This window comes from Hemicordylus capensis, chromosome 12 (genome assembly GCF_027244095.1).
Source record: "Hemicordylus capensis ecotype Gifberg chromosome 12, rHemCap1.1.pri, whole genome shotgun sequence".
Lineage (NCBI taxonomy): Eukaryota > Metazoa > Chordata > Lepidosauria > Squamata > Cordylidae > Hemicordylus > Hemicordylus capensis.
Genome location: NC_069668.1, coordinates 14,745,391 through 14,772,869, shown reverse-complemented (window position 1 = coordinate 14,772,869; position 27,479 = coordinate 14,745,391). Strand labels below are relative to the sequence as shown.

The window sequence follows — 27,479 nt, the reverse complement described above, 5'->3', positions numbered from 1 at the left end:
GAGGTTCGTCTCCAGTTGCCACCAGCTCGTCTGGTGGCGACTCGGAGGCGGGCCTTCTCTATAGCCGCTCCGGGGCCGTGGAAGGCGCTCCCTGTGGAAATCCGCAATTTGAGTTCTCTGCTGGCCTTCAGGAGAGCCCTTATGACGTATTTGTTTGGCCTGGCTTTCCAGGGTTTTTAAATTTTTAAATTTTAAATTTTAACTTGAGTTAGGGGTTTTAATTACTTAACTGTTTAATTCTTGTTTTAAAAGGTTTTAAAATTGTTAATTGTATTATTGTTTTTAATTTGTTTTAGCTTTTCATTGTTTTACTAGTTTGTTTTAATTGTGAACCGCCCTGAGCCATTTTGGAAGGGCGGTCTATAAATCAAATAACAGCACTAGCAAGAGCACTTACATTTATATACCGCTCTATAGCTGGAAGCTCTCTAAGCAGTTTACAATGATTTAGCATATTACCCCCAACATTTCTGGGTGCTCATTTTACCAACCTCGGAAGGATGGAAGGCCGAGTCAACCTTGAGCCCCTGGTCAGGATCGAACTTGCAACCTTCTGGTTACAGGGCGGCAGTTTTGCCACTGCACCACCAGGGGCTCTGTGAATTGGCTTGGTGTAAATAAATAAAAATAAAATGTGACTGCAGCGATAGTTTTGGAGACAAAAAACAAGCTTTCTTTGGTCTTTTACAGGCCCCTGTATGTCAAAGTGATGTGAATTCGGTTCGTCCCTGGGTCCGCCCTAAGCCAATCTAACAGACTCAGTGGGAATACTTTAGAGGCATTTTATTGCACTGCAGTTGCAACAGGTAATCAGTGGGCTTTACACTCTCAAACCGATTACAGTTTGGTTACAGGTGCATCTTCCATTTATACAAACAATCTGAATGATGCCGACACCCTAGACACAGTATACGTGGCAACAAAATGGTGGACTAAATATCTAGTACGCATGCAAATGATTCATTGTTCATCTGGTGATTACTCCTTATTTGGTTACATCCTGTTTTCTTAACTGTCAGCAAAAGAACAGTGAGAACCAAGTTTCTTAGATACAATTTAGTGGAGAGAGATAGTGACGTTGATCATGAGAGGCCGTGATGGCCCTGAGCTGGGCTGGTGTTACTTTAAGTTAGAATGAGGTTTTCTAAGTAAAATGGAGTTGCTTTGGTTTTCTAAAACACATCAAAAGCAGGCACCAAAGGTTTTCTTAAAGAGAAACCTGTTGCCTGATTAATGAGGGATTTTTTTAAACCAATTACAAAAATTGTGAGTTTGTTAAGGTCACAGCAGGACTGTGCATTTCTGTGCAGGACTGGCCTGTGGATTTACCAGGGCGTTGCTGGCTTCCCACCTCTTGCGTACAATCAGTGTGTCCTTGTGTGAGCCGAGGGGTGTCCCTCCAGGGCTCCTTGCAGTGGGTCACAGCTACTCTCTTTGTCCCCACTACCTTTGGACACATGAGATCTCCCGCTCTTCCTCCAAGGAGCCCAGAGCGCGGGACTCCATCCTGGAGGTGTGCCTGCCTGCACAGTGGAAAGAGACTCGCTGTGATGATTGATCCTCACAGCGACGCTCTTTCCACTGCACAGGCGCACCTCGTAGTTGGCAAGAGCCGGGGCCGAATGGCAGGCCCTGCATTGCTCTGCGAGTGAGGTTGATGTATAATACATTAGAAATGCCTAGAATTGCACAGCTTGAATTAGTTTGAAATAATGGTTCTCTGCAAGAGACCTTTCTTTGCTTGTCAGTGCAAAGCATTGTCCAAACGTTGTTTCTCCAGTAATATGCCATCCCCCATAGGTTACTGCGCCCGTCTGTGGAATGTGCTGAAGTTGATATGTAGAAGGGGTTGATATGACTAGGAAGATGTTGGCAGTCTGCCTGCGAACGTGTTTAGAGTTTGTTTTCTGGCCTTGGTTAGGCACCTTGGCATCATATGTTGTTTTCTTGTGAGGATGACTTTGGCATTGGTCATGGATCAAGGTATGGATGTTTGAATATTCCTTTGTCTTACTTTGAGCAAATAGCCAAAGTAAGACCTCTGTTCTTAAGGCAGAATAAAACCTTTGATCTTGTTATCTCGTCTGGGCTGATGATTATGGGGCTCCATCGGCCCAGGAACGAACCTCCTTATTGGGGACAAGGTTACCCTAATACATCAAGGTCGCCACTGCCGGGGGTGGCGGGGGGGGGGAGAGAAGGAGTACCCCTGGCTCACACACACACACACACACACACACACACACCCGGCAGCCATCCCTTGACCACGCAGCGGCAAAAATGTCAAAGAATTAAAAAAAAAAAAATACCGGGCTGGGCGGGTGGGCAATGGGGAGTCATGTGACATGTCTCGGGGGGGGGCCTCGAGGCAGCGGGCCCCAAGACAACTGCCTCCCCTTGCCCAATGGTAAGAAATCTCTATCTTGCTCTTTCCCCCATTCTTCAGTGTGCACAAGACTTGCATGTTTTGTGTGGGTTTTTGTTTAAAATAAAAAGATCAGCTTTAGATCAGCATTTTAATACCTACCATTCTCTCAGACATTGCATTGATGCATGCAGCAAGGAGCTCACGGTGTTGCATACAGAGATAGCTCCTTTTTATTCTCCTAACAGCCCTATGAGGTTGGTGAAATGGAAAAAGGAAAAAGATGGCCTCAAGGGGCAGACGCCCTGGAAAACATTGAAGATGGTTTTGTTCAGCCTTATTCAGTCTCTTCCTCCCTCCTTTTTGCAGAGTCCAGAGGATCTTTCTATCCTGCCCTTTCCTCTCAGGAATTCAGGGCAGTGTACCTGATTTTCCCTCACCACTTTTGTCTTTGCAACTCTGTGAGGCAGGTTGAGGCTGACAGAGAGGGATGGGCCAAGGTGATGCAGTCAGCCGCATGGCTCTGAGCCCAAGTCTCCCCAACTCTAGTCCAATACTCTAACCCCTACACCACACTGCCTCTCAATGGCTCCATTGTGTGGTTGCAGAAGAAAAGGAGATTCCAATTCCCATTTTTTGCTGTGGTCTTGCTGGGAAACTGTGATTGCGGCCAGATTGTTTGCTCTTGTTTGATTCAGTGCATTATTAATTGAGGCTGAAATCCTGTACTTGCTAACCATAGAGTAAGTTCTATTAACCACAATGGGCCTTACTTTCAAGGAGACATCAATAGGATTGCAGTGTATTTAAAAAAGATCCTTTAAACCCTAACCCTAACCCGAATTAATTGGGGGGCAAGGGTAATGATTGAGGATGGGTCTGAGACAGAACCTATGGGCCTTAGGCCTTGCTCAGGGTGCTGATAGCATCACCCCGGAATGTCTAAGAAACTGTTAAACATAGAACTCCACAGGATTCCTTTCCGTTACATGCGCTCTGAGCAGGGATTCGTTCACGGCGCCGGGATCCTCTGTGAAGAGGGCAGGCATTGATCAGTGTCCCTGGTGAAACGCACCATGTGGTGGCACAGGAAAATCCATCCCTTTCCAGGGACACCTGTTGGGGGCAGACGCGGTTTCTGGGAGAGGCTGCACTGGGCAGCAGCCCCGATTCTCCTGTTTGGGTGCGGGAGAAGAACGACAGCCATCTCCCCCAGCAAAACAAAGAACATGGGTAAGTGCTTGGTTGCGAGTTAAAACATGGCTCTAGTGGGCAGAGTGGAAGAGCGAGAAAGACAACAGTGGCAGGGGCGTCACTATCAGAGGGCCCAGGGAGACAGTTGTCTGGGGGCCCACTGCCTTGGGGACTCCCCCAGCCATGCACCCGCCCGGGCTTCCTTCAGTTGTATTCATCCTCCAAAACTGAGGTGACTGTTAAGACCTGGAACTACCAGAACAGCATGTCTTAATTCACCATTAAATGACTTGCATCGTCCACAATTTACAAAACCATTTTTTGAAAAATTTAATATTTTTAAATATTTTATAACAATTTATAATTTTGCAACAACATGCCCAAGTTGCCCCCCACCCCCATACTCTCCCCCAAGAAAGAAGGGGAAGAAGGAAAGAAAGAAAGAAAGAAAGAAAGAAAGAAGAGGAAAAAAGGGAAAGAAGAAGGGAAAAAATCACCTTTGCACTAAGATGTGGATAGGTCAGAAAGATTCTTATTCTAAGAAAAGATTAAGAAAGTTATCCCAAATTTCAGGCCATTTATCCCATTTATTTACTTTTAAGAGGGCCCATTTTTCATGTGCCGCAAGCTTAAGCAGGTCCTGTACCCAATCCTTGCACCGAGGGGGATTGGGAGATTTCCACAGCCTCAATATCACCCTCTTGGCAACCAGCAGGCTCCATACACATTAGCCAAAAGGATGGTTTGGGGCCCAATCTTGGCTTCCACAATGATAAATCTTCCTAGAGGGGCTGCCTCTACATTAAGGGGGTTGAACATGATGCGCTTATGAACTAGGATTGCCACCCCTCTTGACCTGGAAGAGGACCCCGCCCCCAAACCATGGACCACCCAGATCCGTTTAAGCCTGTGAATGTCATTTTCTGCCATATGTGTTTCTTGTAGGGAGGCCACATCTACATTTTGTCTCTTTAAAAACCTAAGAATTTTGGTTCTTTTTTGTGGTGTTTCTCGTCCCTTACCATTGAAAGTAAATAAATTCATCTGTCCTGCCATAAGAAAATTTTAAGGACATCTATTGCCCGAGAATCTAGAGCCCTAGCACTTAATATTCTAGACCCAGCTGGTCTCATTCGTAGGCTCACCCTTCCCAAGCTTGAATTATTAAGGCCCATGCTTACAAAACCATTTTAAAAATAATTTAGGATGATGTTCTATGGTGGCACATAGGGGACATCTATCCCTCTATATATTATATACACTATGCTTTTTGTGACCACTATTCAGCCTCATTTAAGATTTCCTTACTTCATGAGCTGAGCTTCGGTGAGGGGGGCCCCAAAATCTTGTCCCTGGGCCCACTCCAACCTTGCTACGCTGCTGACCAGTGGGGTACTTATCCCTGGATAGAAACTCTATAGAATGGGCAGGGAGGGGTGAATCGGTTATTGGCAGGGTGGGAATATCATGAGCCTGGATCCAGGGCCTCCTTCCTCATTGGGGATGAAGTGGACCATTCAGGGGATGAGACAGGATGGGAAGGTACCTTTTACTCAGGTACTCCACACACCCCAGGATAACTAGGGGAACCCAAGCAAGCAACTCACCTGGTCACCAAGGACACAGCCCTTTCCCTTCCCTCTGACTCCGAAGAGTCTCTTAAGTGCTGCCAAAACCAGTGCTTAAGAAATTGGCCAAGGCCCCTGTAAGAAGCAGTCTTCCTTAGGGAAGTGAAGGGGGCTGGACTGTTAATTGACTTAAATGACATTAGATTATTAATATGCAGTAGTCTGTTGAGTAAATTATGTCTGTGTTGGCATTGAGTACAATAAATAGTATTTATTATTTTAATCTTAAACTCTGTCATCCTAAAACGTTTCCTAACTTTTTTAGATCCTACTGCCTCCTTCAAACAGCCCCACGCAGACGAGGAGACCCTTACCACTGTGATCGTGGTTTCGCAAGGTAGGTGTTTACATTCCTCACACAATTAAGATCTGCCTTTACACCTAAGGAAATAGCCTAGAACATTTGGCTTCTATTTGCCAATTGGAGTGGGACCACTCCAAAATGGTCGATTGCAGGAATTGAAGTGGCGTGCTTATTAGTCTGACGTTGAATCGATGCTAAATCTTAAGTGGGAATTGAAAGGGGGAATAAACACATTAGGCTCCATTTTTGCCTCTCCTCTCCATTTCATATGGCTTCTCTTGGAAAAATTCAGACAATTGGTAGTTAATTAATTTTATTAGGGAGTCTGGATGATGTCCATGTTGTTTTCCTTTGTAAGTACTTGACAAGCTATTGTATAGTTTGGGATCCCCCCCCCCCCGCCTCTTTCTATTGGCAATAATACAGCAGAGGAGCAGAATATTCTTCACTTATCGCTTTTGCTCCACAGTGTTACTCTTGCAGGGAGGAGAGGTGGGAACAATTGGACCCGATACTCTTACCGGGAATATTTTTAGAGGCTTATTTAGGCCAGCAGAGCGGTTTCATGTGGCAAAGTCACGACCTCACACAGGCCCCTGTGAGATGGAGGAGGTTTCAGGTTCCCTCCCTGGCAGCATCTCCAAGATCGGGCTGAGAGAGATTCCTGCCTGCAGCTCTGACTGCTTTGCTTGTTACTTTGCAGATAAGGACACTCTGTATCTTGGCACATCTGGGAGCACCAATGGACCATCTGGGAGCACCAGTGAATGGGTGCCACCTGAAGATGTAGGTAAGCTCCTTGGTAGTGTACAGGCAGCAACAGGCGCTCTGGACCCTTGCCCTTCATGGCGAGTAAAATCTGCCAGGGAAAGAACAGGTAGGTGGTTAGAGCCAATTATGAATGAGAGAGCAAGATGCCACTGAGCCTCAAGGAGGCAGTGGTAAGATCATGATCTATCTATCTATCTATCTATCTATCTATCTATCTATTTAAACTTTTATACCACCCTTCCAAAAGACTCAGGGTTAGGGTTAGGGTTAGGGTTCCAAACACCATTAAAACACCATTAAAAAATTAAAACCACTAGAATCAGTTAATAATTAAAACAAAAATTATAAAGCATAAAAACGATAATTAACAATTAAAAACATCGTAAAACAACAAATAATCAGAAGAATTTAAAAACAAGTTTTAAAAAGCTGAGAAAGCCTGGTTGAAGAGATGTGTTTTCAGGTCCTTGGGGACTCCCCCGGCCACGCACCCGCCCGGGCTTCCTTCAGTTGTATTCATCCTCCAAAATTGAGGTGACTGTTAAGACCTGGAACTACCAGAACAGCATGTCTTAATTCACCATTAAATGACTTGCATCGTCCACAATTTACAAAACCATTTTTTAAAAAATTTAATATTTTTAAATATTTTATAACAATTTATAATTTTGCAGCAACATGCCCAAGTTGCCCCCCACCCCCATACTCTCCCCCAAGAAAGAAGGGGAAGAAGGAAAGAAAGAAAGAAAGAAAGAAAGAAAGAAAGAAAGAAAGAAAGAAAGAAGAGGAAAAAAGGGAAAGAAGAAGGGGAAAATCACCATTGCACTAAGATGTGGATAGGTCAGAAAGATTCTTATTCTAAGAAAAGATTAAGAAAGTTATCCCAAATTTCAGGCCATTTATCCCATTTATTTACTTTTAAGAGGGCCCATTTTTCATGTGCCGCAAGCTTAAGCAGGTCCTGTACCCAATCCTCGCACCGAGGGGGATGGGGAGATTTCCACAGCCTCAATATCACCCTCTTGGCAACCAGCAGGCTCCGCCAAAGCCATTGTTTAGAGCTGTAATTTAGTCCCCAGCTGGTTGGAATAAACCCCAACACTGCATTTCCATCCTTCAGTGCAAGAGATGAATCCAGCACTCAGTTAATTCGCATCGTGACCTCTCTCCAGAAGCCTTGCACTTTGGAACATTCCCAGAACATATGTGTTAGATTGGCCTGTGGATTATTGCATCTCCAACAGTGACTATTTGAGGACATTTTTAATCGCATAAGGTATAGAGGAGTCCAGTAGGCCCTGAAAACAATCTTCTGCTGGATGAGGCGCAATTTAAGATCCAATGTACTGCATTCAACACTACTTAAAATATTTTGCCATTGCTCAGGTGACAGTTTAGCAGAAAGTTCACCAAGTTCCATTTGTCCCTTAGTCAATCTAACCCAGGGTCTATGTCTCTATGCACACTGGCATATAGGTACTTATTGAGTTTTGGGAGAGAGGCCATCTTAATGGCAAGCCCAAAGATAGCTGGAGTTGCTGTGGTCGCCACGCCAGGGCGCCTGGACCGAATTGAGCCGATATGGTATGTCTCCGTTGCATATATTGCCAGGCACATGCTGTTGGTAGATGGAACTCCTCTTGCAGGAGTGCAAAGGGTTTGTAGCTACCATTTGCATTTTTCAGCTGTGATAACTGGTAAATCCCTTTATCAACCCAATGTTTCCACAAAATTGGTTGTTTGCCTATCAATATATGTGGGTTACCCCACAGTGTCATATCCATGTGGGCATAGGGATCGAAGTTTCGTTGCCTTGCCAATTCCTTCCAGGCGTGTCGGGCTGCTAGTAGAGTAGGGGATTGGTAGTGGGGATGTTGAAGATATCTGGAGCCCAGTGCTCCCCATCCCTCTCAGGGTTTCAGTTCAGCTAGCTCCACTTGAGCCCATTCTGGCCTTTCCCCATCTGTGTTGGCATGCCAATGGATAGCTTGTGCAAGTAAAAACGTGTTCTGGTACAATCTAAGGTTCACGAGATTGACTCCCCCTTTGTCTGTGGCCAACTGGAGTTTATTAAAAGCAACCCGAGGCCTGCCATTACCCCAGAGGAACCTCCTCACAGCTCTGTCAATTTCTCTAAAGTATCTTTGAGGGATAAGCAACGGAAGCCCTCTTAAAGTATCAATACATCTGGGTATAATGTTCATTTTTACAACAGCTCTCTTACCCCACAAACTCAGCGGGAGGTCCGCCCAGCAGAGGAAGTCTAACTTAATCTGTGAAAGTATTTTATCTAAATTAGTTTTGACAATTAGATTAGGTTGTTTAGTAATGAGAATACCTAAGTATTTCACGAAGTCTGTTTTCCAAGTAAAGGGCCACGGCATATCCCTATGAGAGAGGGGCAATTTCCCAATGGACATGGCCTCGGATTTGTGCCAATTAATTTTGTATCCAGAGAGGTCCCCAAATTGGTATAGTAATTCCATAAGTTTAGGGACGGATTCCTGTGGTTTGGAAAGAAATAAGAGGCTGTCATCTGCATATAATGCAATTTTATGTTCTTGTCCATCTACCTCGATCCCCTTCATACCTGCATTTTGCCTCACTGTGCAAGCCAGAGGATCAAGGGCCAAGTCGAAGAGCAATGGAGACAAGGGACAGACCTGTCTGACCCCACACTGAAGGGAGAGGGGTCTCGTCTGTTGGCCGTTAGTATTGATCCTCGCTGAAGGCATTTTATAGATTGTCCGCACCCAATTGACGAAAGAGGTAGGGAATCTGAATTTCTCAAGAGTTGCCAAGAGGAAGCCTCTATGTACTTTCTCAAAGGCCTTTTCAGCATCAAGGGACAGCAGCAGGGCCTGGTCGGTCCTACGGGACGTAATGTGGATACGATGATGAGCCAGACGTATATTATCTGCTCCCCGCCACTGAGGGCTAAAGAGAACAAAAACATATACAGGGTAGTCTCTATACCATGTAGAAGAGTCTATTTCCACACACAACTTACATGAATGAAACACACAAATTGCTCAAGAAATTATCTGTGTTCTGACCCCCCAAAAAGTGACCCCCCAAAAAGTGTCGATAATGTCCATGGTCCTATTACATGTAGACATATAGTCCTTCCAGATCTTTTCTCTTTTCTCTTGCTGGTTCTGTGTTCAAGTGGTTACTCCAAATATAACTCACAATTCTTCCAGATCTTTTGTCTTTGCAAGTTCTTATTCTAAAGGTAGCTCGATGTACAAATGTTGCTCCTTCTGATAGATGCTCCTTGTCCAAAAAAAATACCCAACAGGTATCCTAGGTCATTTTAACCTGTTTCCTCCTGCTTGAACAGGACTTCATCAGGAGAAGTGAGCTGAATACATAATAACACATGGATCATTTTAAAATAGCTTCAACAAGTTACGTTAACTTAAAGGGTTAGAAATTTTTTAGTAATTACTCACATTTATTTCTTCCAAAGTGACACTGCACCTACCAGTGGTTTCTAAATTAGAAATCCTACTGGATACCAAATTGTACTGGCTTCAATGGTACTGATCATGCTTCATATATCCTACAGCGTCTGCCAGATGTTTTCACTCCCCTTTGATCAAAAGGGATGTGCTTCATTATCCAATCTCGTCTAAATGACCAAATATATTTATGTGCGTGTGTGAAGAAACAGCAATGCTAAGCTTCTGAAAGTCTATATTGGTCTATAATTTTCACATGGCTGCAGGTCCCTTTGTGGTTTTGGTATAAGAGACACATTTGCTACATACATCGTTTTAGGCAATTCATGTGTATTTGCAGCTTTGGTGGCCACCTCAGCCAGTAGTAGAGATGTGCGAACTGGTTCAAATACGATCCGGTTCAAATCCAAACCAGGGTGGTATGAAGGTTCGAATTCAAACTGAACCAGCCATCAGGTTTGAGCTGCAGGTTAAAATTCGAACCGAACCAGGGGTGGTTCGATTTGAACTGGTTCGAACTGGTTTGAACTGGTTCAAAATGGTTTGGACATCCAAAAATTGGTAATATGGTAGCTGGCACCGAGGGGTAGCTGCCACCCAAACGCCAAAGCAATCAGACACTCGTACAATTTTTTATGAATTTTTGAAAATTATTGTTTTTTTCTCATAGGGTATAATGGGACTTGAACCAGGCCATTATACCTTATTGTGGAGCACGCATGGGTGCCAACAACCACCCAAACCCTGAAGCAATCGGACAGTATTACAATTTTTAATGAATATTTGAAATATTTTCAATTATTTTTCTCATAGAGTATAATGGGACCAGAACCAGTCCATATCCCATATTGTGGAGCACCTAGGGGCACAAAAGTGGGATGGGTGGTAGACAGACAGGGGTGCCTACCACCCACAAAACCCCAAGGCAATTGGACACTCCTCTGATTATTGGTGAATTGTTAAAGTATTTTTGAATTCCACATAGGGAATAATGAGGATTGCAGCAAATGTATAGCTTCACATTGGGGGAAAAGGGGTGTCATAGAGCGGAGTGTGGTAACTCATAAAACTATTTAACAGAACACGAGATTTAGAGAACACAGAATGCCCTGTGCTCCTGTCCATGAGGGGATTCAGAACCTCGTTGAAGTCTCCTCCATAAATGAAGTTACTGTTCTCCCTTGCAAGAAGCTTAGTGTGTACAGCTGTAAAAAAGGAGGGGCAATCTTCATTGGAGGCCTACACATGAGCCAAAAGGATGGTTTGGGGCCCAATCTGGGCTTCCACAATGATAACTCTTCCTAGAGGGGCTGCCTCTACCTTAAGGGGGTTGAACAGGATGCGCTTAGGAACTAGGATTGCCACCCCTCTTGACCTGGAAGAGGACCCCGCCCCCAAACCATGGACCACCCAGATCCGTTTAAGCCTGTGAATGTCATTTTCTGCCACATGTGTTTCTTGTAGGGAGGCCACATCTACATTTTGTCTCTTTAAAAACCTAAGCATTTCGGTTCTTTTTTGTGGTGTTTCTCGTCCCTTAACATTGAAAGTAAATAAATTCATATGTCCTGCCATAAGAAAATTTTAAGGACATCTATTGCCCGAGAATCTATAGCCCTAGCACTTAATATTCTAGACCCAGCTGGTGTCATTCGTAGGCTCACCCTTCCCAAGTTTGAATTATTAAGGCCCATGCTTACAAAACCATTTTAAAAATAATTTAGGATGATGTTCTATGGTGACACATAGGGGAGATCTATCCCTCTCTGTTATAGACACTCTGCTTTTTGTGACCACTATTCAGGCTCATTTAAGATTTCCTTACTTCATGAGCTGAGCTTCAGTGAGGGGGGGCCCAAAATCTTGTCCCTGGGCCTACTCCAACCTTGCTACGCTGCTGACCAGTGGGGTACTTATCCCCGGATATAAACTCTATAGAATGGGCAGAGAGGGGTGAATCGGTTATTGGCAGGGTAGGAATATCATGAGCCTGGATCCAGGGCCTCCTTCCTCATTGGGGATGGAGTGGACCATTCAGGGGATGAGACAGGATGGGAAGGTACCTTTTACTCAGGTACTCCACACACACCAGGATAACTAGGGGAACCTGTCTGTTGAGTAAATTATTTCTGTGTTGGCACTGAGTACAATAAATCGTATTTATTATTTTAATCTTAAACTCTGTCATCTTAAAAAGTGTCCTAACTTTTTTAGATCCTCCTGCCTCCTGCAAACAGCCCCACGCAGACGAGGAGACCCTTAGAACTGTCATCATGGTTTCACAAGGTAGGTGTTTACATTCCTCACACAATTAAGATCTGCCTTTACACCTAAGGAAATAGCCTAGAACATTTGGCTTCTATTTGCCAATTGGAGTGGGTTAGGGTTAGGGTTAGTGCGATGTGCGATGTGCGAACTGGTTCAAATGCGATCCGGTTCAAATCCAAACCAGGGTGGTACGAAGGTTCGAATTCAAACTGAACCAGCCATCAGGTTTGAGCTGCAGGTTCAAATTCGAACCGAACCAGGGGTGGTTCGATTTGAACTGGTTCGAACTGGTTTGAACTGGTTCAAACTGGTTTGGACATCCAAAAATTGGTAGTATGGTAGCTGGCACCCAGGGGGAGCTGCCACCCAAACGCCAAAGCAATCAGACACTCGTACAATTTTTTATGAATTTTTGAAAATTATTATTTTTTTCTCATAGGGTATAATGGGACTTGAACCAGGCCATTATACCTTATTGTGGAGCACGCATGCGTGCCAACAACCACCCAAACCCTGAAGCAATTGGACAGTATTACAATTTTTTATGAATATTTGAAATATTTTCAATTATTTTTCTCATAGAGTATAATGGGACCATAACCAGTCCATATCCCCTATTGTGGAGCACCTAGGGGCACAAAAGTGGGATGGGTGGTAGACAGACAGGGGTGCCTTCCACCCACAAAACCCCAAGGCAATTGGACACTCCTCTGATTATTGGTGAATTGTTAAATATTTTTGAATTCCACATAGGGAATAATGAGGATTGCAGCAAATGTATAGCTTCACGTTGGGGGAAAAGGGGTGTCATAGAGCGGCGTGTGGTAACTCATAAAACTATTTAACAGAACACGAGATTTAGAGAACACAGAATGCCCTGTGCTCCTGTCCATTAGGGGATTCAGAACTTCGTTGAAGTCTCCTCCATAAATTAAGTTACTGTTCTCCCTTGCAAGAAGCTTAGTGTGTACAGCTGTAGAAAAGGAGGGGCAATCTTCATTGGAGGCCTACACATGAGCCAAAAGGATGATTTGGGGCCCAATCTGGGCTTCCACAATGATAACTCTTCCTAGAGGGGCTGCCTCTACCTTAAGGGGGTTGAACAGGATGCGCTTATGAACTAGGATTGCCACCCCTCTTGACCTGGAAGAGGACCCCGCCCCCAAACCATGGACCACCCAGATCCGTTTAAGCCTGTGAATGTCATTTTCTGCCATATGTGTTTCTTGTAGGGAGGCCTCATCTACATTTTGTCTCTTTAAAAACCTAAGAATTTTGGTTCTTTTTTGTGGTGTTTCTCGTCCCTTAACATTGAAAGTAAATAAATTCATATGTCCTGCCATAAGAAAATTTTAAGGACATCTATTGCCCGAGAATCTATAGCCCTAGCACTTAATATTCTAGACCCAGCTGGTGTCATTCGTAGGCTCACCCTTCCCAAGCTTGAATTATTAAGGCCCATGCTTACAAAACCATTTTAAAAATAATTTAGGATGATGTTCTTTGGTGGCACATAGGGGAGATCTATCCCTCTCTGTTATAGACACTCTGCTTTTTGTGACCACTATTCAGGCTCATTTAAGATTTCCTTACTTCATGAGCTGAGCTTCGGTGAGGGGGGGGCCAAAATCTTGTCCCTGGGCCCACTCCATCCTTGCTACGCTGCTGACCAGTGGGGTACTTCTCCCTGGATAGAAACTCTATAGAATGGGCAGGGAGGGGTGAATCGGTTATTGGCAGGGTAGGAATATCATGAGCCTGGATCCAGGGCCTCCTTCCTCATTGGGGATGGAGTGGACCATTCAGGGGATGAGACAGGATGGGAAGGTACCTTTTACTCAGGTACTCCACACACCCCAGGATAACTAGGGGAACCTGTCTGTTGAGTAAATTATGTCTGTGTTGGCATTGAGTAAAATAAATCGTATTTATTATTTTAATCTTAAACTCTGTCATCCTAAAACGTGTCCTAACTTTTTTAGATCCTACTGCCTCCTGCAAACAGCCGGACGCAGACGAGGAGACCCTTAGAACTGTCATCATGGTTTCGCAAGGTAGGTGTTTACATTCCTCACACAATTAAGATCTGCCTTTACACCTAAGGAAATAGCCTAGAACATTTGGCTTCTATTTGCCAATTGGAGTGGGACCACTCCAAAATGGTCGATTGCAGGAATTGAAGTGGCGTGCTTATTAGTCTGACGTTTAATCGATGCTAAATCTTAAGTGGGAATTGAAAGGGGGAATAAACACATTAGGCTCCATTTTTGCCTCTCCTCTCCATTTCATATGGCTTCTCTTGGAAAAATTCAGACAATTGGTAGTTAATTAATTTTATTAGGGAGTCTGGATGATGTCCATGTTGTTTTCCTTTGTAAGTACTTGACAAGCTATTGTATAGTTTGGGATTCCCCCCCCCGCCTCTTTCTATTGGCAATAATACAGCAGAGGAGCAGAATATTCTTCACTTATCGCTTTTGCTCCACAGTGCTACTCTTGCAGGGAGGAGAGAAGGGAACAATTGGACCCGATACTCTTACCGGGAATATTTTTAGAGGCTTATTTAGGCCAGCAGAGCGGTTTCATGTGGCAAAGTCACGACCTCACACAGGCCCCTGTGAGAAGGGGGAGGGTTTCAGGTTCCCTCCCTGGCAGCATCTCCAAGATCGGGCTGAGAGAGATTCCTGCCTGCAGCTCTGACTGCTTTGCTTGTTACTTTGCAGATAAGGACACTCTGTATCTTGGCACATCTGGGAGCACCAATGGACCATCTGGGAGCACCAATGAATGGGTGCCACCTGAAGACGTAGGTAAGCTCCTTGGTAGTGTACAGGCAGCAACAGGCGCTCTGGACCCTTGCCCTTCATGGCGAGTAAAATCTGCCAGGGAAAGAACAGGTAGGTGGTTAGAGCCAATTATTAATGAGAGAGCAAGATGCCACTGAGCCTCAAGGAGGCAGTGGTAAGATCATTATCTATCTATCTATCTATCTATCTATCTATTTAAACTTTTATACCACCCTTCCAAAAGGCTCAGGGTTAGGGTTAGGGTTAGGGTTCCAAACACCATTAAAACACCATTAAAAAATTAAAACCACTAGAATCAGTTAATAATTAAAACAAAAATTATAAAGCATAAAAACGATAATTAACAATTAAAAACATCGTAAAACAACAGATAATCAGAAGAATTTAAAAACAAGTTTTAAAAAGCTGAGAAAGCCTGGTTGAAGAGATGTGTTTTCAGGTCCTTGCGGACTCCCCCAGCCACGCACCCGCCCGGGCTTCCTTCAGTTGTATTCATCCTCCAAAATTGAGGTGACTGTTAAGACCTGGAACTACCAGAACAGCATGTCTTAATTCACCATTAAATGACTTGCATCGTCCACAATTTACAAATCCATTTTTAAAAAAAATTAATATTTTTAAATATTTTATAACAATTTATAATTTTGCAGCAACATGCCCAAGTTGCCCCCCACCCCCATACTCTCCCCCAAGAAAGAAGGGGAAGAAGGAAAGAAAGAAAGAAAGAAAGAAAGAAAGAAAGAAAGAAAGAAAGAAAGAAGAGGAAAAAAGGGAAAGAAGAAGGGAAAAATCACCTTTGCACTAAGATGTGGATAGGTCAGAAAGATTCTTATTCCAAGAAAAGATTAAGAAAGTTATCCCAAATTTCAGGCCATTTATCCCATTTATTTACTTTCAAGAGGGCCCATTTTTCATGTGCCGCAAGCTTAAGCAGGTCCTGTACCCAATCCTCGCACCGAGGGGGATGGGGAGATTTCCACAGCCTCAATATCACCCTCTTGGCAACCAGCAGGCTCCGCCAAAGCCATTGTTTAGAGCTGTAATTTAGTCCCCAGCTGGTTGGAATAAACCCCAACACTGCATTTCCATCCTTCAGTGCAAGAGATGAATCCAGCACTCAGTTAATTCGCATCGTGACCTCTCGCCAGAAGCCTTGCACTTTGGAACATTCCCAGAACATATGTGTTAGATTGGCCTGTGGATTATTGCATCTCCAACAGTGACTATTTGAGGACATTTTTAATCGCATAAGGTATAGAGGAGTCCAGTAGGCCCTGAAAACAATCTTCTGCTGGATGAGGCGCAATTTAAGATCCAATGTACTGCATTCAACACTACTTAAAATATTTTGCCATTGCTCAGGTGACAGTTGAGCAGAAAGTTCACCAAGTTCCATTTGTCCCTTAGTCAATCTAACCCAGGGTCTATGTCTCTATGCACACTGGCATATAGCTACTTATTGAGTTTTGGGAGAGAGGCCATCTTAATGGCAAGCCCAAAGATAGCTGGAGTTGCTGTGGTCGCCACGCCAGGGCGCCTGGACCGAATTGAGCCGATATGGTATGTCTCCGTTGCATATATTGCCAGGCACATGCTGTTGGTAGATGGAACTCCTCTTGCAGGAGTGCAAAGGGTTTGTAGCTATCATTTGCATTTTTCAGCTGTGATAACTGGTAAATCCCTTTATCAACCCAATGTTTCCACAAAATTGGTTGTTTGCCTATCAATATATGTGGGTTACCCCACAGTGTCATATCCATGTGGGCATAGGGATCGAAGTTTAGTTGCCTTGCCAATTCCTTCCAGGCGTGTCGGGCTGCTAGTAGAGTAGGAGATTGGTAGTGGGGATGTTGAAGATATCTGGAGCCCAGTGCTCCCCATCCCTCTCAGGGTTTCAGTTCAGCTAGCTCCACTTGAGCCCATTCTGGCCTTTCCCCATCTGTGTTGGCATGCCAATGGATAGCTTGTGCAAGTAAAAACGTGTTCTGGTACAATCTAAGGTTCACGAGGTTGACTCCCCCTTTGTCTGTGGCCAACTGGAGTTTATTAAAAGCAACCCGAGGCCTGCCATTACCCCAGAGGAACCTCCTCACAGCTCTGTCAATTTCTCTAAAGTATCTTTGAGGGATAAGCAACGGAAGCCCTCTTCAAGTATCAATACATCTGGGCATAATGTTCATTTTTACAACAGCTCTCTTACCCCACAAACTCAGCGGGAGGTCAGCCCAGCGGAGGAAGTCTAACTTAATCTGTGAAAGTATTTTATCTAAATTAGTTTTGACAATTAGATTAGGTTGTTTAGTCATGAGAATACCTAAGTATTTCACGAAGTCTGTTTTCCAAGTAAAGGGCCAGGGCATATCCCTATGAGAGAGGGGCAATTTCCCAATGGACATGGCCTCGGATTTGTGCCAATTAATTTTGTATCCAGAGAGGTCCCCAAATTGGTATAGTAATTCCATAAGTTTAGGGACGGATTCCTGTGGTTTGGAAAGAAATAAGAGGCTGTCATCTGCATATAATGCAATTTTAGGTTCTTGTCCATCTACCTCGATCCCCTTCATACCTGCCTTTTGCCTCACTGTGCAAGCCAGAGGTTCAAGGGCCAAGTCGAAGAGCAATGGAGACAAGGGACAGCCCTGTCTGACCCCACACTGAAGGGAGAGGGGTCTCGTCTGTTGGCTGTTAGTATTGATCCTCGCTGAAGGCATTTTATAGATTGTTCGCACCCAATTGACGAAAGAGGTAGGGAATCTGAATTTCTCAAGAGTTGCCAAGAGGAAGTCTCTGTGTACTTTCTCAAAGGCCTTTTCAGCATCAAGGAACAGCAGCAGAGCATGGTTGGTCCTACGGGACGTAATGTGGATACGATGATGAGCCAGACGTATATTATCTGCTCCCCGCCACTGAGGGCTAAAGAGAACAAAAACATATACAGGATAGTCTCTATACCGTGTAGAAGAGTCTATTTCCACACACAACTTACATGAATGAAACACACAAATTGCTCAAGAAATTATCTGTGTTCTGACCCCCCAAAAAGTGACACCCCAAAAAGTGTCAATAATGTCCATGGTCCTATTACATGTAGACATATAGTCCTTCCAGATCTTTTCTCGTTTCTCTTGCTGGTTCTGTGTTCAAGTGGTTACTCCAAATATAACTCACAGTTCTTCCAAATCTTTTGTCTTTGCAAGTTCTTATTCTAAAGGTAGCTCCATGTACAAATGTTGCTCCTTCTGATAGATGCTCCTTGTCCAAAAAAATACCCAACAGGTATCCTAGGTCATTTTAACCTGTTTCCTCCTGCTTGAACAGGACTTCATCAGGAGAAGTGAGCTGAATACATAATAACACATGGATCATTTTAAAATAGCTTCAACAAGTTACCTTAACTTAAAGGGTTAGAAATTTTTTAGTAATTACTCACATTTATTTCTTCCAAAGTGACACTGCACCTACCAGTGGTTTCTAAATTAGAAATCCTACTGGATACCAAATTGTAGTGGCTTCAATGGTACTGATCATGCTTCATATATCCTACAGCGTCTGCCAGATGTTTTCACTCCCCTTTGATCAAAAGGGATGTGCTTCATTATCCAATCTCGTCTAAATGACCAATTATATTTATGTGCGTGTGTGAAGAAACAGCAATGCTAAGCTTCTGAAAGAAGCCGTGGACCTTTGGTCCCATTAAATTCCCAATTATACAAATAGAATATGGAACCAAAACGTAGCCCATATAAAAGTTTGTCAAAAGTCTATATAATAGTCCCATTCTCCAACAGGAGAGACTTTACTCCTTTTAAGGGGATGTCCATCAACCTTGTGTAATGTTAAATCTCACCCCACTAAAGCCCCATTCCACATCCAAGTCTCTAAATAGGGTCATGATAATAGCACATTTGTGCCTATAGATAACTGGAAAGGTCATTGACCTGATTTAAACCAAAAGGCTCCAAAGTCTGGAGCTGATGTATAAAAAATGCCTCCCTCTGTAGGAGGGCAGGTTTGATATTTGCATAGGAAAATGCTTTTTGTTTGTACTTCTAGATGACAAAAAAGGGAAAATCATTAAAGGAGTGCCCTACCTGCATGAAATGATCAACCATAGGGCATTCCAAATTTTGGTTCCTAATGCGAGAGCGATGTTCCAAAATGCGAGATTGAACTGTTCTGGTTGACATGCCTACATATCTCAGGGAACATGGGCATTGTATTATATATACAATGTTCTTGGTAGAACAATTAGCAAAAAAGTCCAATCTATATTTTTTGCCAGTATTGCTGTCCCTATATTCAGTAGTTTCCAGTGCCATAGGGCATGCCACACAATGACCACACTTGAAAAAACCTTTTGGTTTCACGCCCTCCCTCCGAGGTGGGCTATCTGCTCTAACAAGAAAATCTTTGAAACTGGGACTCTTTCGAAAGGCTACTAATGGGAAATTGGTGCAACCTGGTAAATCTGATACTAATCTCCAATGTCATCTGATGATATTTTAAATTCTATAACTTAGAGAAGAATATTGCATCTACCATGTAATCCGAGATTGCTTCCTATTAATTTGTGAAGCTGTCCTAAGTAGACATAATCTATCACTAGTCTGTGTCCTACGTCTGGCTTTTTGTATAACTTGAGTGGGATAACCCCTTTCCATTAACTGACAACTCAGTTTATCAGCTGCTGACTCAAAATCCCTGGAATATGAAGAGTTTCTTTTAAGCCGCAAAAATTGACTGTACGGTAAGGAATTTTTTAATTGAAAAGGATGAAAAGAGGAATAGTGTAAAAAAAAAAACCCCACACATGTCTATCAGTGGGTTTAGTATACAACGTAAAATATATTCTATTGGACTCACTGATATTCACCCTGGTGTCAAGAAAAGAAATAGTCCTGTGATGTACTTGACTGGTGAATTAAAGCCAACCTGTCCTGGATGTATAATTGTATGTACACAGCTATTAAGACGGGTTGCCAAGTTTGTAGCAAAGATTTTGACATCAACATTCACTTATGATATTGGTCTATAATTTTCACATTGCTGCAGGTCCCTTTGTGGTTTTAGTATAAGAGACACATTTGCTACATACATCGTTTTAGGCAATTTATGTGTATTTGCAGCTTTGGTGGCCACCTCAGCCAGTAGTAGAGATGTGCGAACTGGTTCAAATACGATCCGGTTCAAATCCAAACCAGGGTGGTACGAAGGTTCGAATTCAAACTGAACCAGCCATCAGGTTTGAGCTGCAGGTTCAAATTCGAACCGAACCAGGGGTGGTTCGATTTGAACTGGTTCGAACTGGTTTGAACTGGTTCAAAATGGTTTGGACATCCAAAAATTGGTAATATGGTAGCTGGCACCGAGGGGTAGCTGCCACCCAAACGCCAAAGCAATCAGACACTCGTACAATTTTTTATGAATTTTTGAAAATTATTGTTTTTTTCTCATAGGGTATAATGGGACTTGAACCAGGCCATTATACCTTATTGTGGAGCACGCATGGGTGCCAACAACCACCCAAACCCTGAAGCAATCGGACAGTATTACAATTTTTAATGAATATTTGAAATATTTTCAATTATTTTTCTCATAGAGTATAATGGGACCAGAACCAGTCCATATCCCATATTGTGGAGCACCTAGGGGCACAAAAGTGGGATGGGTGGTAGACAGACAGGGGTGCCTACCACCCACAAAACCCCAAGGCAATTGGACACTCCTCTGATTATTGGTGAATTGTTAAAGTATTTTTGAATTCCACATAGGGAATAATGAGGATTGCAGCAAATGTATAGCTTCACGTTGGGGGAAAAGGGGTGTCATAGAGCGGAGTGTGGTAACTCATAAAACTATTTAACAGAACACGAGATTTAGAGAACACAGAATGCCCTGTGCTCCTGTCCATTAGGGGATTCAGAACCTCGTTGAAGTCTCCTCCATAAATGAAGTTACTGTTCTCCCTTGCAAGAAGCTTAGTGTGTACAGCTGTAGAAAAGGAGGGGCAATCGTCATTGGGGGCCTACACATGAGCCAAAAGGATGGTTTGGGGCCCAATCTGGGCTTCCACAATGATAAATCTTCCTAGAGGGGCTGCCTCTACCTTAAGGGGGTTGAACATGATGCGCTTATGAACTAGGATTGCCACCCCTCTTGACCTGGAAGAGGACCCCGCCCCCAAACCATGGACCACCCAGATCCGTTTAAGCCTGTGAATGTCATTTTCTGCCATATGTGTTTCTTGTAGGGAGGCCACATCTACATTTTGTCTCTTTAAAAACCTAAGAATTTTGGTTCTTTTTTGTGGTGTTTCTCGTCCCTTACCATTGAAAGTAAATAAATTCATCTGTCCTGCCATAAGAAAATTTTAAGGACATCTATTGCCCGAGAATCTATAGCCCTAGCACTTAATATTCTAGACCCAGCTGGTCTCATTCGTAGGCTCACCCTTCCCAAGCTTGAATTATTAAGGCCCATGCTTACAAAACCATTTTAAAAATAATTTAGGATGATGTTCTATGGTGGCACATAGGGGAGATCTATCCCTCTATATATTATATACACTCTGCTTTTTGTGACCACTATTCAGCCTCATTTAAGATTTCCTTACTTCATGAGCTGAGCTTCGGTGAGGGGGGGCCCAAAATCTTGTCCCTGGGCCCACTCCATCCTTGCTACGCTGCTGACCAGTGGGGTACTTCTCCCTGGATAGAAACTCTATAGAATGGGCAGGGAGGGGTGAATCGGTTATTGGCAGGGTGGGAATATCATGAGCCTGGATCCAGGGCCTCCTTCCTCATTGGGGATGAAGTGGACCATTCAGGGGATGAGACAGGATGGGAAGGTACCTTTTACTCAGGTACTCCGCACACACCAGGATAACTAGGGGAACCCAAGCAAGCAACTCACCTGGTCACCAAGGACACAGCCCTTTCCCTTCCCTCTGACTCCGAAGAGTCTCTTAAGTGCTGCCAGAACCGGTGCTTAAGAAATTGGCCAAGGCCCCTCTAAGAAGCAGTCTTCCTTAGGGAAGTGAAGGGGGCTGGACTGTTTATTGACTTAAATGACATTAGATTAGTAATATGCAGTAGTCTGTTGAATAAATGATGTCTGTGTTGGCATTGAGTACAATAAATCGTATTTTTATTTTAATCTTAAACTCTGTCATCCTAAAAAGTGTCCTAACTGTTTTAGATCCTACTGCCTCCTTCAAACAGCCCCACGCAGACGAGGAGACCCTTAGAACTGTCATCATGGTTTCGCAAGGTAGGTGTTTACATTCCTCACACAATTAAGATCTGCCTTTACACCTAAGGAAATAGCCTAGAACATTTGGCTTCTATTTGCCAATTGGAGTGGGACCACTCTAAAATGGTCGATGGCAGGAATTGAAGTGGCGTGCTTATTAGTCTGACGTTTAATCGATGCTAAATCTTAAGTGGGAATTGAAAGGGGAATAAACACATTAGGCTCCATTTTTGCCTCTCCTCTCCATTTCATATGGCTTCTCTTGGAAAAATTCAGACAATTGGTAGTTAATTAATCTTATCAGGGAGTCTGGATGATGTCCATGTTGTTTTCTTTTGTAAGTACTTGACAAGCGATTGTATAGTTTGGGATTCCCCCCCCCCCTCTTTCTATTGGCAATAATACAGCAGAGGAGCAGAATATTCTTCACTTATCGCTTTTGCTCCACAGTGTTACTCTTGCAGGGAGGAGAGAAGGGAACAATTGGACCCGATACTCTTACCGGGAATATTTTTAGAGGCTTATTTAGGCCAGCAGAGCGGTTTCATGTGGCAAAGTCACGACCTCACACAGGCCCCTGTGAGATGGAGGAGGTTTCAGGTTCCCTCCCTGGCAGCATCTCCAAGATCGGGCTGAGAGAGATTCCTGCCTGCAGCTCTGACTGCTTTGCTTGTTACTTTGCAGATAAGGACACTCTGTATGGCACATGGCATGGACCATCTGGGAGCACCAATGAATGGGTGCCACCTGAAGACGTAGGTAAGCTCCTTGGTAGTGTACAGGCAGCAACAGGCGATCTGGACCCTTGCCCTTCATGGCGAGTAAAATCTGCCAGGGAAAGAACAGGTAGGTGGTTAGAGCCAATTATGAATGAGAGAGCAAGATGCCACTGAGCCTCAAGGAGGCAGTGGTAAGATCATGATCTATCTATCTATCTATCTATCTATCTATCTATCTATTTAGACTTTTATACCACCCTTCCAAAAGGCTCAGGGTTAGGGTTAGGGTTAGGGTTCCAGACACCATTAAAACACCATTAAAAAATTAAAACCACTAGAATCAGTTAATAATTAAAACAAAAATTATAAAGCATAAAATCGATAATTAACAATTAAAAACATCGTAAAACAACAAATAATCAGAAGAATTTAAAAACAAGTTTTAAAAAGCTGAGAAAGCCTGGTTGAAGAGATGTGTTTTCAGGTCCTTGCGGACTCCCCCAGCCACGCACCTGCCCGGGCTTCCTTCAGTTGTATTCATCCTCCAAAATTGAGGTGACTGTTAAGACCTGGAACTACCAGAACAGCATGTCTTAATTCACCATTAAATGACTTGCATCGTCCACAATTTACAAAACCATTTTTTAAAAAATTTAATATTTTTAAATATTTTATAACAATTTATAATTTTGCAACAACATGCCCAAGTTGCCCCCCACCCCCATACTCTCCCCCAAGAAAGAAGGGGAAGAAGGAAAGAAAGAAAGAAAGAAAGAAAGAAAGAAAGAAAGAAAGAAAGAAAGAAGAGGAAAAAAGGGAAAGAAGAAGGGGAAAATCACCATTGCACTAAGATGTGGATAGGTCAGAAAGATTCTTATTCCAAGAAAAGATTAAGAAAGTTATCCCAAATTTCAGGCCATTTATCCCATTTATTTACTTTTAAGAGGGCCCATTTTTCATGTGCCGCAAGCTTAAGGAGGTCCTGTACCCAATCCTCGCACCGAGGGGGATGGGGAGATTTCCACAGCCTCAATATCACCCTCTTGGCAACCAGCAGGCTCCGCCAAAGCCATTGTTTAGAGCTGTAATTTAGTCCCCAGCTGGTTGGAATAAACCCCAACACTGCATTTCCATCCTTCAGTGCAAGAGATGAATCCAGCACTCAGTTAATTCGCATCGTGACCTCTCTCCAGAAGCCTTGCACTTTGGAACATTCCCAGAACATATGTGTTAGATTGGCCTGTGGATTATTGCATCTCCAACAGTTACTATTTGAGGACATTTTTAATCGCATAAGGTATAGAGGAGTCCAGTAGGCCCTGAAAACAATCTTCTGCTGGATGAGGCGCAATTTAAGATCCAATGTACTGCATTCAACACTACTTAAAATATTTTGCCATTGCTCAGGTGACAGTTGAGCAGAAAGTTCACCAAGTTCCATTTGTCCCTTAGTCAATCTAACCCAGGGTCTATGTCTCTATGCACACTGGCATATAGGTACTTATTGAGTTTTGGGAGAGAGGCCATCTTAATGGCAAGCCCAAAGATAGCTGGAGTTGCTGTGGTCGCCACGCCAGGGCGCCTGGACCGAATTGAGCCGATATGGTATGTCTCCGTTGCATATATTGCCAGGCACATGCTGTTGGTAGATGGAACTCCTCTTGCAGGAGTGCAAAGGGTTTGTAGCTATCATTTGCATTTTTCAGCTGTGATAACTGGTAAATCCCTTTATCAACCCAATGTTTCCACAAAATTGGTTGTTTGCCTATCAATATATGTGGGTTACCCCACAGTGTCATATCCATGTGGTCATAGGGATCGAAGTTTAGTTGCCTTGCCAATTCCTTCCAGGCGTGTCGGGCTGCTAGTATAGTAGGGGATTGGTAGTGGGGATGTTGAAGAGATCTGGAGCCCAGTGCTCCCCATCCCTCTCAGGGTTTCAGTTCAGCTAGCTCCACTTGAGCCCATTCTGGCCTTTCCCCATCTGTGTTGGCATGCCAATGGATAACTTGTGCAAGTAAAAACGTGTTATGGTACAATCTAAGGTTCACGAGGTTGACTCCCCCTTTGTCTGTGGCCAACTGGACTTTATTAAAAGCAACCCGAGACCTGCCATTACCCCAGAGGAACCTCCTCACAGCTCTGTCAATTTCTCTAAAGTATCTTTGAGGGATAAGCAACGGAAGCCCTCTTCAAGTATCAATAGTACCTCTGGGCATAATGTTCATTTTTACAACAGCTCTCTTACCCCACAAACTCAGCGGGAGGTCAGCCCAGCGGAGGAAGTCTAACTTAATCTGTGAAAGTATTTTATCTAAATTAGTTTTGACAATTAGATTAGGTTGTTTAGTCATGAGAATACCTAAGTATTTCACGAGGTCTGTTTTCCAAGAAAAGGGCCACGGCATATCCCTATGAGAGAGGGGCAATTTCCCAATGGACATGGCCTCGGATTTGTGCCAATTAATTTTGTATCCAGAGAGGTCCCCAAATTGGTATAGTAATTCCATAAGTTTAGGGACGGATTCCTGTGGTTTGGAAAGAAATAAGAGGCTGTCATCTGCATATAATGCAATTTTATGTTCTTGTCCATCTACCTCGATCCCCTTAATACCTGCATTTTGCCTCACTGTGCAAGCCAGAGGATCAAGGGCCAAGTCGAAGAGCAATGGAGACAAGGGACAGCCCTGTCTGACCCCGCACTGAAGGGAGAGGGGTCTCGTCTGTTGGCCGTTAGTATTGATCCTCGCTGAAGGCATTTTATAGATTGTCCGCACCCAATTGACGAAAGAGGTAGGGAATCTGAATTTCTCAAGAGTTGCCAAGAGGAAGCCTCTATGTACTTTCTCAAAGGCCTTTTCAGCGTCAAGGGACAGCAGCAGGGCCTGGTCGGTCCTACGGGACGTAATGTGGATACGATGATGAGCCAGACGTATATTATCTGCTCCCCGCCACTTAGGGCTAACGAGAACAAAAACATATACAGGGTAGTCTCTATACCGTGTAGAAGAGTCTATTTCCACACACAACTTACATGAATGAAACACACAAATTGCTCAAGAAATTATCTGTGTTCTGACCCCCCAAAAAGTGACCCCCCAAAAAGTGTCAATAATGTCCATGGTCCTATTACATGTAGACATATAGTCCTTCCAGATCTTTTCTCTTTTCTCTTGCTGGTTCTGTGTTCAAGTGGTTACTCCAAATATAACTCACAATTCTTCCAGATCTTTTGTCTTTGCAAGTTCTTATTCTAAAGGTAGCTCGATGTACAAATGTTGCTCCTTCTGATAGATGCTCCTTGTCCAAAAAAATACCCAACAGGTATCCTAGGTCATTTTAACCTGTTTCCTCCTGCTTGAACAGGACTTCATCAGGAGAAGTGAGCTGAATACATAATAACACATGGATCATTTTAAAATAGCTTCAACAAGTTACCTTAACTTAAAGGGTTAGAAATTTTTTAGTAATTACTCACATTTATTTCTTCCCAAGTGACACTGCACCTACCAGTGGTTTCTAAATTAGAAATCCTACTGGATACCAAATTGTACTGGCTTCAATGGTACTGATCATGCTTCATATATCCTACAGCGTCTGCCAGATGTTTGCACTCCCCTTTGATCAAAAGGGATGTGCTTCATTATCCAATCTCGTCTAAATGACCAATTATATTTATGTGCGTGTGTGAAGAAACAGCAATGCTAAGCTTCTGAAAGTCTATATTGGTCTATAATTTTCACATTGCTGCAGGTCCCTTTGTGGTTTTGGTATAAGAGACACATTTGCTACATACATCGTTTTAGGCAATTCATGTGTATTTGCACCTTTGGTTGCCACCTCAGCCAGTAGTAGGGATGTGCGAACTGGTTCAAATGCGATCCGGTTCAAATCCAAACCAGGGTGGTACGAAGGTTCGAATTCAAACTGAACCAGCCATCAGGTTTGAGCTGCAGGTTCAAATTCGAACCAAACCAGGGGTGGTGCGATTCGAACTGGTTCGAACTGGTTTGAACTGGTTCAAAATGGTTTGGACATCCAAAAATTGGTAGTATGGTAGCTGGCACCCAGGGGTAGCTGCCACCCAAACGCCAAAGCAATCAGACACTCGTACAATTTTTTATGAATTTTTGAAAATTATTATTTTTTTTCTCATAGGGTATAATGGAACTTGAACCATGCCATTATACCTTATTGTGGAGCACGCATGGGTGCCAACAACCACCCAAACCCTGAAGCAATCGGACAGTATTACAATTTTTTATGAATATTTGAAATATTTTCAATTATTTTTCTCATAGAGTATAATGGGACCAGAACCAGTCCATATCCCCTATTGTGGAGCACCTAGGGGCACAAAAGTGGGATGGGTGGTAGACAGACAGGGGTGCCTACCACCCACAAAACCCCAAGGCAATTGGACACTCCTCTGATTATTGGTGAATTGTTAAAGTATTTTTGAATTCCACATAGGGAATAATGAGGATTGCAGCAAATGTATAGCTTCACGTTGGGGGAAAAGGGGTGTCATAGAGCGGCGTGTGGTAACTCATAAAACTATTTAACAGAACACGAGATTTAGAGAACACAGAATGCCCTGTGCTCCTGTCCATTAGGGGATTCAGAACTTCGTTGAAGTCTCCTCCATAAATTAAGTTACTGTTCTCCCTTGCAAGAAGCTTAGTGTGTACAGCTGTAGAAAAGGAGG

General features: G+C 43.4%; 1 protein-coding gene across 10 annotated transcripts in view; it reads left to right on the top strand.

Annotated features, from left to right (window-relative positions):
- Positions 1-27,479, top strand: part of LOC128336228 (uncharacterized) — a 45,098-nt gene that overhangs the window by 5,992 nt on the left and 11,627 nt on the right. Inside the window, exons 1-8 of one of the 10 annotated variants that reach the window (XM_053275571.1) lie at positions 2,365-3,598; positions 5,453-5,524; positions 6,195-6,281; positions 11,941-12,012; positions 13,977-14,048; positions 14,718-14,804; positions 21,999-22,070; positions 22,737-22,811. In XM_053275571.1, coding sequence (XP_053131546.1) covers positions 3,442-3,598; positions 5,453-5,524; positions 6,195-6,281; positions 11,941-12,012; positions 13,977-14,048; positions 14,718-14,804; positions 21,999-22,070; positions 22,737-22,811 — 694 coding nt within the window. In that variant the 5' untranslated portion in view covers positions 2,365-3,441. Of the gene's footprint in view, positions 1-690; positions 2,076-2,364; positions 3,599-5,452; positions 5,525-6,194; positions 6,282-11,940; positions 12,013-13,976; positions 14,049-14,717; positions 14,805-21,998; positions 22,071-22,736; positions 22,812-27,479 lie in introns of those variants that run through there. The other 9 variants (XM_053275572.1, XM_053275575.1, XM_053275574.1 and 6 more) reach the window with 9 other exon arrangements.